Here is a 17,509-nt window from a genome sequence, read left to right as displayed (position 1 = left end):
TTCATTCGATGATTCAAATCGTTTTCAAAATTTAATAAATGAGTCAGATATTCTTTAATAAATTATATTTTAAAATTAAATTATATTTCGTCTCTTATGAATTTCAACTACGGAACTTGATGAGTCAAATCATTTTCAAAATTTAATAAATGAGACAATTCTAAATTTAATACAAATGGACAATTTAGAAAATGCGACATTACTATTTTACAAAATAAAAACAAATAAGGAGTATAATTCTATAAATGAGATCTGAAAAAAATAATATATATACAAATTTTATTTCTGACTTGAATATAAAAATAATTATTTTCAATAAACCTTCGACCTAATTCATATCCCTACCCGAGACTAAAGAGAATGAGTGAAAATCACATCATGAACCACATATTTGGGAAGAGAGTTCATGTGCATATATTTGATAGGTTCCATCACATCTTTGTTAAAGACTCGAAATTTACTCACACTGCTTTGTTAGTTTTTTAGGGGTATATTTGAGTCAAAGAGAATTTTTCTAGGATGGTTTAGATAAAAAAAAAAAATGTGTTAATTATAAGCCATTTTTAATATATTAGGAATATTTTTAGTCTTTTTTCATAGAAAGTATGATTTAGTTCAGTAAATATAATCTTTTGTAAACATATAGGGATTTAATAGGAAGTATGATTCGATTCATTTATCACTTTTTAACCATGCATGTCATGTTTAATTGGGTATAAAACATGAATTTGGTTAAATGTGTTTGATTAGTTAAGCTTATTATTTTAAAATTTAAGTTTTTTATGACATGACGATATAACATGACATGCCAACTAGAAGAATTTAGGTCGTTTGGTAGAGTATATAAGAATAATGTTAAATAAAGTGTATTAGTAATACTTGCATTAACAATGCATGTATTAGTTATACATAGATTATTTTTATGCATTGTTTGGTTTGATGCATTAAAAATAGCGTGCATTGCATAAAAAAAATTAATTTACAAAGATACCCTCCACTTATGATAGAAAAGATGTTAAAAAAAAAAGGTTTTGAGGGGCAATTGAGTCTTTAATCATGCTAATGCATGCATTAAAATCACTGCATTGCTAATACCTAGAAATCTATGGTATGAGCCAAGGCCGGCTCTATGCTTTGGGAAACAAGGCTTTTGCCTTAGGCCTCCAAATTTCGGGAGCCCCAAATTTTTATCAAGAATAAATTATGTGTTAAAAATTCTATAGAAAATATTGATTATTTATAATAAAAGTATAATTTTTTTAAAAATATATTATTTTACCCACTTTAACATCTTTTATACTTTGTTAAAAATAAGAATCAATAGTGAAAAGTGTTGAACAAAGTAAATTACAAATTCTTTTTTATTTCTTTTTAAATTTTAGTTTCAAGCATTACTACAAGCATACTAAAATAGGGTATACCAAGTCATCATCTTATTGTGTCAAATTTTATGGTTCTAACTCTTATCTTTAATTAATATTTGTCAACAATTCTTATTTTTAATTAATATTACTTATATAATTATGTTAACAATTCATATAATAATTGTCGAAAGGATGTTTTTCAATGTTGAGTTGATAAAATCTTACCTAAAACTAATAACTGAAAAAACAATATTAAAATACTAATCATTTTCATCTAAATAGTGTAAGCAAAATAAATTTTGAATTAAATATGTATATGGAGTTTGTTTATATTTTAGGCCCTGAATTGAAATTTCGCTTTAGGCCCCCAATCACGTTAAGCCGCCCCTGGTATTAGCAATACACACTTTAATACACAGTAGAGCGTATAACTATCAAACATTAGTGATACATAGATTGGAAAAGAGTACAACAAGGTACTAGTAATACACAAGGCTAATGCATGCAATATTTTCCTAATACATTCTACCAATTTGCCTAAAAGAAACAAAAGTGAAATTTATAGAATACTTATTATCAATAGTTGAGAAACCAGAAAATTAACTTGAATTTGGCTAAAGAATATTCACATTTCATATATTGGAAAAAAAATATCTTTAATCTTATTTTTTGACTTAAAAATGTACCTACAAATTAATGGTGGACTAATTGACTAAATGATCTTTATAAAAAGTCATGTGGTAATGTATGATTAGTCCAAGTTTTAATTAATATGAATTGAATTACCACTCATATGTATTGAGATCCGACCCATGCACCCATATAATTAAACTCAAATTCTTGATTATTAACATCCCACCGAATTCCTTTCTTCTTCCTCATATATGATATATTCCCTAATATTGGTGTGTCTTTTATTTAGGATTATGCAAATAACTGCAATCAAAATTTGATCTTAAGATTCCTCTGACAATAAAAAAGAATAAAGAAATTATTTTTACATTCAAGTAGACTTTGCTTTTCTAATAGCTCTAATCTTTCGGTGTTAGCAAGTCTAGGTTAAATCCTAAGATTTTAAACATTATTAATGCCATAAGATATTCAAGGAGGAAAACAAAAAAGCAAAATAACCTATAAAATATTTCAAGAGGAAGAGTTGATTATACAGTATAAATTCGAGATCAAATCTGCAACAAGTAGCAACCACTATTAATATGATAACAAGGGTACAATTGACTGAATTTGCCATATGGAACAAAAAACTAATGATTTGTATAGCTTACACATTCTTGAGCGTTTATCACTGATAGAGGCGGATCAAAATTTAAATTTTATGAGTTTGACATTCAAGTCGTTTTTTTACATTATTGTATTCTAAAAGTAACAATTTGTACGTATTTAAGGAATTTCTTAAGACAATATAGAGTTTAGACTAAAGTTATTGAGTTCAACATAATCGTGACTAGCTCTGCACCTAATCACTGATTTGATAACATAATATCAAGTTTCATCATTGGCAAGTGAACAATGTGACTAACAATATCCCTGCATTAGTAAAATTCATATAAATTATACTCTTGTTTCGAAACGAATATAGCTCGAGTATAAACACGGACAGTGTTAAGAAATTCTTAAACTATTAGTGTGATTTAACATGTTATAATAAGTTATCTATCTTATTTTTCAGGTTACTTATTATGGGCGGAATGACAGTACATCGGTGATTAGCTAATCGCGCGGCTAGAGCATGTGGATTACTTATCCCATTTTAGGCCTATTGTTAACATCTGGATCAATACATCTAAAAGCTATGAGCAGAATTCTTTTCACTTCTTTCATACAAGGCATTTCTGGTAGCTTTGGATCCACTATTTGATCATATTGTTGACTTCCCACCATTGACTTCGTCCAATCAATTAAATATTCCTACAAATTGATTATAACCCCTATTTTGGCCACCCTGTTTTCTTATTTTATACGAATAAAATGAATGAGTATGAAAAAAAAATTAGAATCCATAATGTAGTCATTAACACTATGTTTGAATCATTGTTACCCATTGTTTCATAATGTATTATATTGTATTATACTTTATTGTACAGTAGATACAATGTTTGGCTAGACTATATTGTTTGTTGTTGTTTAATAACATTTAATTGTTTGGTTTGATTGTATCGTACTGTATTGTAATTTATAAATTTACTAAAATATCCTTAATTATTATAGGGTAGGAGGTTTGACTAGAATTAAATAATATAAGGTAAATGGTAAAATAGTATTTTGAAATATTATGTAAAGATATAATTGGAAAAAAAATTAAGTAACAATGGAAACACACCAAATCGGTTGTTCCATAAAATAGAGGTTTTCATTGTTACGTAACAACGAAATTTAACAATACAATACAATATATTTTAAGTAACAATCAAAACAAACATTGTAGGGGTAACAATGATCCAAACAGAGTGTAAAAAGTTTTGTTTGTGGGGAGATTTATTTTCTCATCAATTTTAATATATTTTTCTTTTATATTAGTTTTCATATAATAATATTATGTTTTTAGTATAAGTTTTTGTCATCTAATTTATCAATGTCTTAATTTGCAATGGTAAGCTTCCGCATGACGCTCTAATCACTTTTGAACCCAATAGTACGATGGTCCTATGGTTCAATGAGGTAGAAGGCAGACTCAAGATGGTTTCAAATCAATTTGATGATAATGAAGATTTTTGTCTAGCTACATGTGGATAAGAAGTTTATAACCATATTTTCAACATTCCTGTTGCTGCAATTTTAAAAATAAAAACAAAATATTTTAAAACCATTTTTAACCCATATATTTTTAAATTTTATTTTTAACCATGACAAGCAGCAGTGATGAAGACTATGTGAAGAACAAAATTATCATGCATATGAAGAAGGTGAATCAAATTTTGTCAAAAAAATTCAGCCAAAAGCAGAGATTTATTAGGATTTTTCCCTGATTTTCTTACTTTATTTAAAACTTATTTTTCTCTTAAAGGAAAATCAAGTATTATCATAAATTCTTCAACTTTTCCTGAAATGAAAATATAATTTTCTTTCATGTTTGGTTTATTCTTTCCTTAGAGCAAAAGTTTGGAGATTTATAAATTGAAGATTCATGCTCTCATAGCATAAAACAAGAGCATTCACAATGTAGTCAATAAAGAGTTTTGTCTTTGGGGAGATTTTTCCTCAACAATTTTAATATTTTTTTTTAATTAGTTTTTTCATATGTAGGCCGATTGGCTAAACAATATAATAATAATATGTTTTTAGTATAAGTTTTTGTCATCTGATTTATCAATGTCATGATTTGCAATTATAAACTTCCGCATGACGCCCTATTATCGCTTTCAAGTTAAATTCACTGGAAAGGTGCACAAAAATACTAACTATTACGAGTTAAATTCATTGGAAATTCAATTAGTTTTATTAGATTTTTAAGTTATAGTTTTTTAACAAATTTACTAACTATTATTTAGAAAGTTGAAAGGAATAATAAAATATGAGCTCATTCAAAAATGATTATATTGTAACTGCAAGGATTCGAACATGCATGTGTGGGCTTCATAAGAGAGCCTCAAACCACAAGGCCGCTGTGACTTATTGTGCCAAGGGTGTCCAAAGTATTAAATTTAACCATTTTGAACATCATTTTGCTTAGGTGTACGGTATAATTTTCCGGCGAATTGGACACCCTCAAGACACTGTAGCTTCGCCCCTGGATCAAAGTTTGTTTTTGTGTTGTCGATTGAATGAACTAAGAAGAGTAAAGATAGTCTGAAACAACGAAAACACCTATCCAAAAACTTTTTCATGTTAGAAAGAAGACTTAATAAGTTATGAATAATTTTTTTATGAGATTAACTAGTCTGGATTTTCAAAAGAAAAAAAGAGAGTAAGAAGTTATCATTGATGATTGTCTCAAATTGCTTTAATGGTGTTGATGGAGAACGAGGTGAAAATAATGAAGACAAAAAAGCAGTGAAAAAATCTTTTTATCTTTGGCAACCAAAGAAGAATCCTAAATAAACTCTAATAATTTCATATTTTTATCCATTGTCAGGGATATAAGTTAATCTCAGAGAAGAACTCAGGGATGGACTATTTTGGAGTCTTTAATCCATTTATGCTTCAATGGGTGCATTCCATGCTCATAGCCAATATTAGCTTCTCTTTTATTTTCTTTAATGATTGTGGTGTCCAGATTAATTTTTGAGCACCTCGACTATTTTCACGAAATACGTAACTGCCATAAAACGACGACCAAAAGCGACGGTCACTTCCGTCCTTTTTAGCTCGACACTTTTTGACTTTTTTTTTTGAATTTTTTTTTAAAAAAGCAACGGACTCCGTCGCTCTATTTTAATTTTAATTTTTTTTATTTCCAAAAGGAGACGCCGTCCGTCGCTTTTGTGGAAATTTTATTTTTAAAAATCCCAGAAAAGCGACGGACAAAAAGACGTTATCCGTCGCTTTTCTGGAAATTATTTTTTTGAAAAATCCAAAAAAGCGACGGACAAAACCACGCTATCCGTCGCTTTTTCTGCAATTTTTTTGACAGCAATCCAGTTTCTGCTGCCCACCTGCAAATTCAATTCAATTCAATTCTACACTATTCAGCCCAATCAATCACACACAATTATAAATAATTTACACAAACCATAAAACAACAAACTTAAAATAGCATTCAAAAGTATCTAAATCACAATTTAAAAACTTATAAAGTCTTTCAAAATTTGTTTCAAAATTTCATAAATGTCCAGAGATTTAAACTAGGGAGTGGGATCTACATAATCATTCTCATCATCATTGTCGTCGTCTGTGTCCTCAGGAGCCGAAGTAGTAGGTCGACGAGCGAGGTTCATCACTTGTTCTTTGATTTGTTGAACGGTCTCGCTCATGCTTCGTTGTTCAGCTACTCTTCTCTGCTCCGCTCTGCCAATGTCGTTGTTAAGTTGTGTTATTTGAGCCGACATAACAGCAATCTAAACACCGTCAAGTGCCTCGGTTTGACGTGATGATCCAATACCTTCTAAGCCTGACTGGAGTTGTCTTACATCGTTTCGAGAGCCTAGGACATAGCATCTACCCTTGTGTGTCCCTCATACCACTTTTTCTTTTCAAATCTGGGTGGACAGTTCAGGTGTCATTTCGACCGAACCATCTAGATTCTCAGCGACATAGTGATAAAACTCATTCTGCATATTAAATATTAAAATTGACATCAATATATATACATATCATAAATATATTCACTATTAATATATATTATTCATATTAAATAACTTACAAAAGTTTGTTCGGCCATTTCCTCCACCCACACATCCGGATCCGACTCATTTTCTTTCTTCCTGACGTGAGTCTTCTTGAAAACCTCCGGTTCATTGGGAGTGCGTTCCAATTCTTTTTCCTATAAATAAAAACTGAAATTTATAACTATATATATGAATCAACTTATTATTTATTTACAAGTTTGAATTAGAACTTACCATTTCTCTTATAATTGTTCCAACGGTCTTTGCACCTCTGGTGTGCAACGAGCCACCCTTAAGACTGCCTCTATCCTTTTTGGTTTGTTCTGATATTACCTTAAGCTTGTTTGTGTTCCAATACAGACCCAATTCATAAAAAACATGAGGCAACATCTAATTCGGACATTCACCACTATCCCAAATTTTCTTTAGCCAGCTAGACAGTCTGGCAGATGCCCTCCTTTCAAATGTGGTCGTAATGACCAAATTGTTTCTCGGCTCCCAAGTACACATAGTCTGAAAAAAATTGAATAACGTTAATTAGATCGATAGTATAAAAAAGTAAAGTTTACTAAACTTAACTAAAAAATATATACCTTAAATTCATTAAACATCGCCTGGCGTATTCTGTTTGAAATCTCATTCCAAGAGTGATAAGCTTGTGTATAAAGTCTTCTAACACAGTCTTTTAAAGCCCGGGAAGCATCCTTGTAGGATGCCACTTGTAAAACACATAATAAATATGTTAGTTCATGAATAATATATTAAAGTATAAGAAATAAATAAAATAAACTAACAAATAGATAACAAAACAAACTTACGATGATCCATCCGGCTCAATCATGACTTTACCAAATCTATCCTTCTGGCCAGGAGCTAGAGCAGGCATCTCATCATCTGGTGTAGCACTAGGTCTAGTTGTAGATGAGGGTGATACATCAGGATGCACAAAATGCTGAGTCAATGGAGGCGTACCGGCTATAACATCTAACTGCTCGTTACTAGAATCTTCAATCCTCATGGCAGATAACTGAGGAGATGTACCTGTGGGAGATAGAGTACCTGCCGATAAGGGTCGTGCTCGATGAATAGCCTGTAAAGGTAGGTCCTTGTAGCGTCGTGCAGGCAATGCCTGTGAAGTAGAGGAAGCACCGACTGGTCGACGGTAATTAGGATAATATTGCCGAGGATCCGCCATACCAAACGAAACAACAAATAAATGAGTATCATGATTGATGTGCTCTGGCACAGAAGAAATAGATCCTACAATTATCATTAGGATCTATGGGTCTCCTAGACTTCTTCTTTTTAGCCTATTTAGTCTGGCTAACTCCAAGATGCTCACGATGTCTATCACCGTCACCAACTGATGACATATGTATACAAATTTACATGTATAATATATATAAAAATCATAATTTAAATAAAAATAGCAAAATACACTAACTTACATATATATACTAGCTAGCTTTCATTCTACACTATTCCTCCTCGCTTGTTTCAATTCCATCATTCTCCTATTCTTCCTCCTCAATTGTTTCATTTTCATTATCGTCCCATTCTTCGTCATCAAATGATTCATTTTCCTCATTCTCATATATTTCTTCCTCAACATTCAGTATCTCATCATAAGATACTTCTTCTAATATGTGTTGAGGATGTTGTAGTATGGTTTCCAATTCAATATCAACTTGTTGTTGAACAATTGCAACATCATTTTGATACGCCACATCTAAGACGTTGTCAATTTCAATTCTTCCCAAAAGCTTATTTTTTATAACAACTTACCAATTATCTTTATCTCTACGCAATGGATATGGAGCGAAATACACTTGTTTAGCATTTTGTGCAATGATAAAAGAATTATAACTTCTGTATTTTTTGGTGTGCTTAATTTCAATTATATTATGTTGATGGTCCACCTTTGTGCCTCTATGTGATGGGTCAAATCACTCACAACGCAACAATATAATTCTTTTCTTAGGCCAACCTGAATACCGCACTTCAATAATTTCATGAATGACACCATAATATTCAATAGTTTGGCTAGTACCATCAACATCACCTTGTATGTAGACATTCCTATTATTTGTTTTCTTGTTCCTAGAAACTTCTTCAGTTTGAAACTTAAAACCATTGACACAATACTTATTCATTGTCAGTACTTGAGATTCAGGTCCAAGTGCTACTTCTTTCACTAATTGCAAATGTTGGACACTTGAGTATTCATCGTAAACCTACGTGATTTTTATTTTAAGTAATATAATTTAGTATAACATGAATATATTATTAAATACTTAGTGATTGAACACTTACATAGTTCCTCAGCCATTTGAAATTTTTTGTTTAGGTGGCTTCATTACCCCATGTATTTACGAACAAGTTGATCATTTTACATTCAAGTATTTCGTTAGTTAATGAACAATTATTAGTATGTAATTTGATAACATATTTTTAACAGTTACTTGACATATGGTTGAATCTCTGGACAATTAAGCAAAATATGTGTCACAGCTGATTGCATTTCCATATTAGTGAAGCCTCGCTTTTCACGCTTTTTAGATCCTCGACCATTTTGATTAAAAATTGATATCGGTGAAAATAAATGATCAATATCGCCTTCATCATTATATTGCAATTGGGCCTGTTTCTCCTACATGACATATCATCACCAAAGTAATAAGAATAAAAATCACTAGTTTCTCTCCCAATATGACCTTGAGCAACTGATCCTTCGATCCTTCCCCTTTGATTAATCGTTTGCTTGGAACTGCCAATTTTTCTACATGTATATATATGTTAATAAAAGACTTGGTGAATATATATATAACTTAGTGAATATTTCAAATGGATACATCTATCTTGTTTGAATCGGACCTTCGAGGCGGGCATCTTGTACAAGGTGAATTGGAAGATGCTTCATCACATCAAAGAAACCACATGGAAATATCTTCTCCAACTTAGTAGTAGTAACAAGAATATTTTCCTCCATCATGTCTAAACTACTCTCCAACAACTTTCTAGAACACAAATCTTTAAAAGAAAGACTTATCTCTGTGACTGATTTCCATATCCTTCCGGGTAGATGGCTAAAAGCGATAGAAATTAAAATTTCCATGAACACATGACAATCATAACTTTTCATACCTATCAATTTTCCTTCATTCATATCTGCCCGCTTTCTTAAATTCGAAGCATAACCCTTCGGCATCCTCAAATTTTTAACCCACTCAATAATTTCACGTTTCTCATCCAATGTCAATGAAAAACTGGCTTTGGACTTCACAATTTTACCATTCTGTAATTCCTGCAGCCATAACTCTTTTGTCTTACAATATTTCTTTATGTCCATTCTAGCTTTTGAATTGTCTTTTGTCTTACCCTTAACATCCATCACTGTGTTAAACAAATTGTCAAAATATTTTTTTTCAATATGCATCACATTAAGATTATGTTGTAGCAGATTGTCCTTCTAATACAATAACTCCCAAAATATGCTTTGTTTGGTCCAATTATGTTCAACAACATATCCAGGAAGTCTAGAAGGTGAAACTTCTGTAACTTTAAGTAATTGAGAAACTCTCTCCCAAATTTGATGCCCTGTGAGTAATGGAGGTGGGGGGGGGGGGGTCACTTTCAACCTTATTTTTTCTAAATGCATTTTTCATCTTTCTAAACTCATGGTCCATTGGCAAGAACTGGAGATGACAATCAAACCATGTATTTTTCCTGTCATGCTTTAAAGTGAATGCCTTACTATTTTCCATGCATTACGGACATGCTAGCTTTCCAGTTGTCATCCAACCAGACAACATCCTGTATGCAGGAAAATCATTAATAGTCTATATTAAAGAAGCATGTATAACGAAATTTTGCTTAGTTGATATATCATAAGTCAAAACGCATTCAAACCACAATTGTTTAAGCTTATCTATCAATGGTTGTAGATAAACATCAATCAAACTTTTTGGATTACGGGGACGTGGAATAACACAACTTAGAAAGATGTAGGGACTGGTCATGCACATTTTAGGAAGAAGATTATACGGAGTAAGAAATACCGGCCAGCATGAATAAGGCGAAGCAGCATTAGAGAATGGTGTGAAGCCATCTGCACACAACCCCAATCTAATATTTCTTGGTTCACTAGCAAAAATAGGATATACATTATCAAAATGCTTACATGCTTCACCATCAGATGGATGAGACAAGATACCCCATGGCCTTCTATATTCACGATGCCATCTCATATGTGGGGCAGACCTCATCGATGTATACAACCTCTTTAACCTAGGAATAAGAGGTAGATAATACATCGCCTTAACTGGGACCATCTTTTCAGCCGGAGTCCTCTTATAACAAGCATCTCCACAAAACTTACAATTTTCTAATTCACTATCAGTCTTGTAAAACAACATGCAGCCATTAACACAACAATGAATTCTATCATACATCAATCCTAACTTGGAAACCAAACACTTTGCCTGATAGAAGTTCTTAGGTATGTTAAACTCCGGATTAACTAGTTCTCCCAAAAGATCAATCATTGAGTCCATAGCCGCATTAGGAACATTCCAATCTGATTTAATATCCATTAATCTAACCGCAGCTGACAAGGCAGAATGCGGACTCCCTTCACATAGTGGACGACTAGACTCTTCTAATTGATCATAGAAACGTCTTGCTTCTTCATTAGGAGCTTCATCAAAATACTGTTCTGGTTTCATCCCACCTTGAACCCCGAAAGTATCATTGATCATTTCATGAACCCTATCATGTTCAACCCTAATTTGACCATGTGGTGCAACCATATTATATTCATCCATAGGCAGAGAATTATAAAACATATCATCCAATCCATCACTTTCTCCATGATCAATTCATACAAAATATCTAGGCTTAAATCCATTACGGTACAAATGAACCATAACTGTATCTGGTTTAAAATTTTTTAAGCACTTACATGCACTACAAGGACACCTAACCAATCCATTATTTTTGAAAATGTCAAGTGTCATTGTATGGTCAATAAAATCTCTAACACCGTCAATAAACTCAGGTTTCAAACCAGCACCAGTTTCATAGTGCATATTATACATCCACAAACGATGATTCATCTACAAAAATATAGATATTCAATTATATTATAAATTAAATTTAATAATAATTTTACTACATTTTTTTCCCTTCCTAGGAGCTCCCACCCCTTTTGCTCCCTTGATGACTCGAACTCGCAACCTTCGGGTCGGAAGTAAGGGGTGCTTACCATCCGAGCAACTCCCTCTCGTCAATAATTTTACTACATTAATTCATTGTTAATATATATTTATAATAATTACTTAATAATTCTAATTAAGTTCAATTACCACATTAATTCAATTTCTAAAGTATATTCAAGTTCAATTTCTAAATTCAAGTTCATATTATAAAAGTTATTAGTTATATATAAAGTGCAAATCCAATAATTAGTTATATATTCAAATTCTAATTAAGTTCAATTAGTTCAAGATCTACAAAGTTAAAGCTTAATTAATTAATCAATACTAATTAATTAAGTTCAAGTTCTAGTTAAGTTGATCAAAATTAAGTTTATATTAATTCCTAATTAAGTTTCAAGTTATTATAAATTAATTAAGTTTAATAAAGTTCTAATTAGTTTATGTTAAGTTCAAATTAATTAAGGTCAATAAGATTTTCAAGTACTACAAAATTCTAATAAGTTCAAATAAAATCCAAGTTCTAATAAGAATAAAAATTAAGTTCTAATAAATTAAAGTCAACAACATTTCAAGTTCATATTTCTAATTAAGTTCAATTTATAGTAAATTCAAGTTATAATTAATTATAAGTTCTAATTAAGTTGTAATTCAAATCCCTAAAATTCCAAATTCAAACTAGCTAGCTAGTGTCCCAAATTCAAACTATTAGTCCTAAAATATCAAATATAATTCAAACTAGTCCTAAATTCCAAATTCAAACTAGTCTTAAAATCACAAATTCAAAGTACTCCTAGAATTCAAAAATCAAACTAGCTAGTGCTAAAATCCCAAATTCAAACTATTAGTAGTCCTAAAATCTCAAATATAATTCAAACTAGTCCTAATTAATTCCAAATTCATACTAGTCTTAAAATCACAAATTCAAAGTATACTCCTAGAATTCAAAAATCAAACTATAAAATCCCAAATTCAAACTATTAGTAGTCCTAAAATCTCAAATATAATTCAAACTAGTCCTAAATTCCAAATTCAAACTAGTCTTAAAATCACAAATTCAATTAGTTATATATAACCTTCAAGTTCTAAATTCAAGTTAATTCATATCTAATTTCTAAACTTAATTCTATATAAACTTCTAATCCATGAATTGGTTATATTCAAGTTCAAGTTCATATATTCATTCATGACATTCAAACATTCAACACATATATTCATGATATTCAAACTAACTTCTAACTTCAAATTAACACTTTACTAACTAACAATCAATCAATTTTTTTTAAAAAAAATCTTAAATTCAAAAATCTTCAATTCAAAACCCTAATAATAATCCTAATTCAAAATCTTGAAAACCCTAACAAAAATCCTAATTCATTCGCTAACTAACAATGCCCAATTCAAAATATGCCTAATTTTAAAAAAACCCTAAATTAAAAAATCTTCAATTCTATATATCTAACTAACAATAATCAAACCAAATTAATAGTTGATTAAACACAGCCCAATAAACTAAAACAATAATATACTAACTAAAAATCAACTATAATCACAAGAATTGAAAAAAAAAACTAAAATTAGGAACTAACCTAAAATGAGGAGAGAGGCAACAGCAACCTGGGGCAGCGGCGTATGGAGACAGCGGCGACGAACAGATTGAAGAGAGAAAGGAGAGAATAGAGTGAAGAGAGAAGAAGAGAGTGAGAGAGAACAAAACTGGAAATCCTGATCTAGTCAAGATATTTTAAAAGAAGAGACAGACAACGTCTCTTTGTCCTTCGCTTTTTTAAAAATAGTTGACCGATATTTTGACCAAAAAAGCGACGGACTAAGAGACGTTGTCCATCGCTTTTCTTTAATGTTTGACCAAAAAGCGACGGACTTTGAGATGTTGTCCGTCGCTTCTTTAAAAAATTAATTAAACAATTCATTATTAATTATACATATAGTTGGCGCAAAAATCCGCGAAAAAAGCGACGGACTAAGCGATGCCATCTGTCGCTTTTTTCAAAAAAAAAAATTAAAAAAAATATTTTTTTATTAAAAAGCGACGGACAGTGTGGCTAATGGCGTCGTTTTTTGGAGCGACGCCCTCCATTGCTTTTATGTCCGTTGTTTTTTAGTAGTGTGCGTATCTCGACTATTTTCACGGAATACGTGGTGTCCAGATCAACTTTTACGCACCTCGATTATTTCCATGGAATACCTGCCACTTTCCACCAACAATAGGTATCAAGTAACTCTATCCACCAAGGCAGACTAGCACAAATAACGAGAAATATCTACTGTTTTTTATCTCCACTGAATTTTGAACCGGAGACCTCAAGTATTATCTTCCCTTTTCTTGTGAACAATTGAATAGGCTGACTCGAAATATTAAACTCACCCAACCAAATATTGAGGATACTGAGAATATGAGTCCATATTGGATTCGATGGGATGTTCATGCAGAAAAAAAAGGGAGTATGTAAGCATAATAACACTTATTTATTATCATAGATTTAGGACTCCAAGATAATCTTAGAATTTGAACAAATTTAATTAAAGGCTCAGCTGAATTTAATTAAATGTACTGTTAAGCTAATGGGGACTAACCATTTCAAACTAAATCTTAATTGATTATAACTAGAATGGACTGAAATATGAATTTCAGAATTTGTTTTTGTACAAATTAAATCTTTGTTTTGATGAACTTTTTTTTGTGTTTTTAAACAAAAACCTTTAAGGTCAACTCATTGAAGTTCTGCTTTAGGTTATCATATTTGTTGTGCCACCTTGCAATATCAACTTTAATGGCCAAATGGGTCAATATTATTACATTTGTCTCTATTTTTCATAAACATCTTAACAATATCCTTAAAGTAACTTGTATTAGACCAATGAGGGTTGTGGTGGAGCCGTAAGTATTCCTTCATCTTTAATCAGAGATATCACGTTCGAGTTCTCTAAACGAAGTCACCTTTGTTAGAGAATATTTTACCTCTAATTGTGGGATTTCTCGGTCAAAATTTAGTCGGACTCCAATACGGGTATAGAGAACACGGGCTAAAACAAAAAAAAACTTGTATCAGACCATTGACCAACACAGCAAGTATTGAGCGCGCTAGGAAAAAACGTCAAAATAAATAAATAATATTCTTACATATTGCAAGAATAAATTTCAGGAAATGGATAAGTGATTTTTAAGCAATGAAAAAAAAAAGGTGCCTTTTCCCATAACCGAATACTTTTGTCGTAAATATTTCATATTTGATTCCATCTATAAATCGATTTTCTTTCTTATGAGTGAAAATTTTAATAAGAATGATAGTTTTTATTATTCATTATGATATGAATATACCCATCAATTCGTATGGATGATAAGACTCCATTGATACAGAGCCTCCTGGGTCTTGCTCTCTTTTTTTTTCCCTCTACATTCCTCTTGTAATTTAAGTTAATATGAACATAGTTAAGTGATTTGTATGAAAGAAAAAAAAGTATTTTTTATAATATGAACTTATATAGTTTAGTGACCTTTCATGATATTTACTCGAATAAGACGATTAATATTCCAACAAAATCTTTCTGTTCTGACCATTCTAAGCAGTAGTGACTAAAATGAGTAAACAAAGGAATGTTGGCACCACAACTCAATTACTTTAGCAAAATTTTCTTGGACAAACTTACCTGTTAAAGGTTCTCTGTTTCCAAACTATTAATGTGATAATATGATCTAACATGTTATAATAACAAGTTATCTGTCTTATTTTTTAGGTTACTCATTCGACATACATTATGAGCGGTAACATATGCATCAGTCAGTGTATAAAGATTAAGCGCATTCGTTTTTATTAATGCTTTTGAAGTTATGATGAAGCAGAGGAATCATGTTTACATCGCTGAGTAGTAAATCGCGCGGCTGCAGCATATGGATCACTTCTCCCATTTTAGGCCTGTTGTTGACATCTGGATCAACACATCTAAGAGCAATGAGCAGAAATATTTTCAGTTCTTTCATACTAGGCATTTCTGGTAGCTTTGGATCCACAATTTGATCATATTGTTGGCTTGCCACCATTGATTTCATCCAGTCAATTAAATATTCCTGCAAATTGAATATATCTCCATTTTAGTCACCTTTTTTTCTTGTTTTGTGGGAATAGAATTGAATGAGCTATTATGCCAAAAAAGAGTAGAAAAATTTTAACCTCATTTTCTGTGGTAGTGTACTCTATGGAAGGCTTTCCTGATACGATCTCCATGATGAGTATACCAAAGTTGTAAACATCACTCTTCTCGTCTAAAATTCCGGTAGATAAATATTCTGGTGCAAGATAGCTGAAACAGGCCATAAAAAAGGAAGTTATTAATCAATCGATAAAAGACGGGCTTGCGTTAAAATGCTATAGCACCTGTGTTGGATCCTCTAAAATTGTAAGATGAGAACATTTTTGAAGAGTTCGAACAACACAGATTTATAAGTAAAGAATTGCAGAGTGTACCAAGAAACTAACTCACCCTGACATTCCAGGAGGGGGTGTTATTGGGTGGTTACTCCTTTCATCAGAATCTAAGAAATTGGTGATACCAAAATCAGAAATCTTTGGATTCCACTGCTTATCAAGTAATATGCTACTTGACTTTAGGTGTTGATGTATTATTGCAGTTGATTCAGTATCCTCATGAAGGTAAGCCAAACTGCACAAAATTAAAAAAATGTGGATTCAAAAGAGAAAGAACTTAATTGTTAATTCAAAACACACCCTTTTGCAATTCCAAGCACAATGTTCATCCGTATACTCCATGTTAAAGGGCTAACTTCACTGATGCAGTCATGAAGCCACTGCCCTAGATTGCCATTGTTTACGTACTCTTCCACGATTATCCTGATCGAATAATTACAAACAAATTTGGCATTCAATGAATTAAGAATGGCTATTGAGTATATATATAGAGAGAGAGTATTTGTAGTACCTGTAGTTTCCTGCAAAACAATAACCAAGCAATTTCACCAAGTTTTTGTGTCTGAGTCCCAATAATACTTCCACCTCCCCTTTAAATTCCTTCGCTTTAGTCCTGACATTCATTCAGTATTTGAAACGAGAATCGAATATTAAGATGCAACGAAAAATTTGATCCTGCCTGTATTAAGCAGGCTAAAATTTGAACCTTAATTGCAAATTCGAAGTTAATTAACAATACAATTGACATAAATCATATTGAATGAGCTTAAGTTCTATCAAGGCACTAATTGTAATAGTCTACATATTTACCTGCAACTGAGCAACCGCTTTATTGCAACTCTAGTATTGCCAAACATGATAGCATGATAAACAATGGCATAATCTCCGCAAGCAACTACGTGGTCATCAGCAAAGTCATTTGTTACTGCTTGAATCTCTATCAATCTGAATTGATAACTAGGCTTAGTTGTTCTACTAGTAGAAAATATCACTTGTTTTTCTGGGATACTTCTCATGCCCATTGGCATCAAGGACTTGCGTGCTTTACGGCGGCGGCGCTGTCTGGTTATGATGATACAGAGAATAGTGATGCAGATGAGGACGAAAAGAACAATGCAAGTGAGAATTGCAATCCATAATTTGATCCCAAAGAATGGAATTGGCTTCGAGAGCCTCTGTATGATGGCTGTAAAGTTGAGATACAT

At 31.6% G+C, this 17,509-nt stretch overlaps 1 protein-coding gene across 1 annotated transcript; it reads right to left on the bottom strand.

Moving 5' to 3' along the window:
- Window positions 1-15,673: 15,673 nt before the first annotated feature.
- Window positions 15,674-17,509, bottom strand: LOC125858747 (probable serine/threonine-protein kinase At1g01540). Its single transcript, XM_049538559.1, has 6 exons — window positions 17,115-17,509; window positions 16,816-16,917; window positions 16,605-16,727; window positions 16,360-16,539; window positions 16,050-16,179; window positions 15,674-15,946 (listed from the first exon to the last, which is right to left on the bottom strand). Exons 1-6 carry the CDS (start codon window positions 17,507-17,509, stop codon window positions 15,674-15,676), a joined length of 1,203 nt encoding a protein of 400 aa, XP_049394516.1.

Source organism: Solanum stenotomum, chromosome 3 (genome assembly GCF_019186545.1).
Source record: "Solanum stenotomum isolate F172 chromosome 3, ASM1918654v1, whole genome shotgun sequence".
Lineage (NCBI taxonomy): Eukaryota > Viridiplantae > Streptophyta > Magnoliopsida > Solanales > Solanaceae > Solanum > Solanum stenotomum.
The sequence above is the reverse complement of the archived record's forward strand: the minus strand, read 5'-3'. Positions and strand labels throughout refer to the sequence as shown.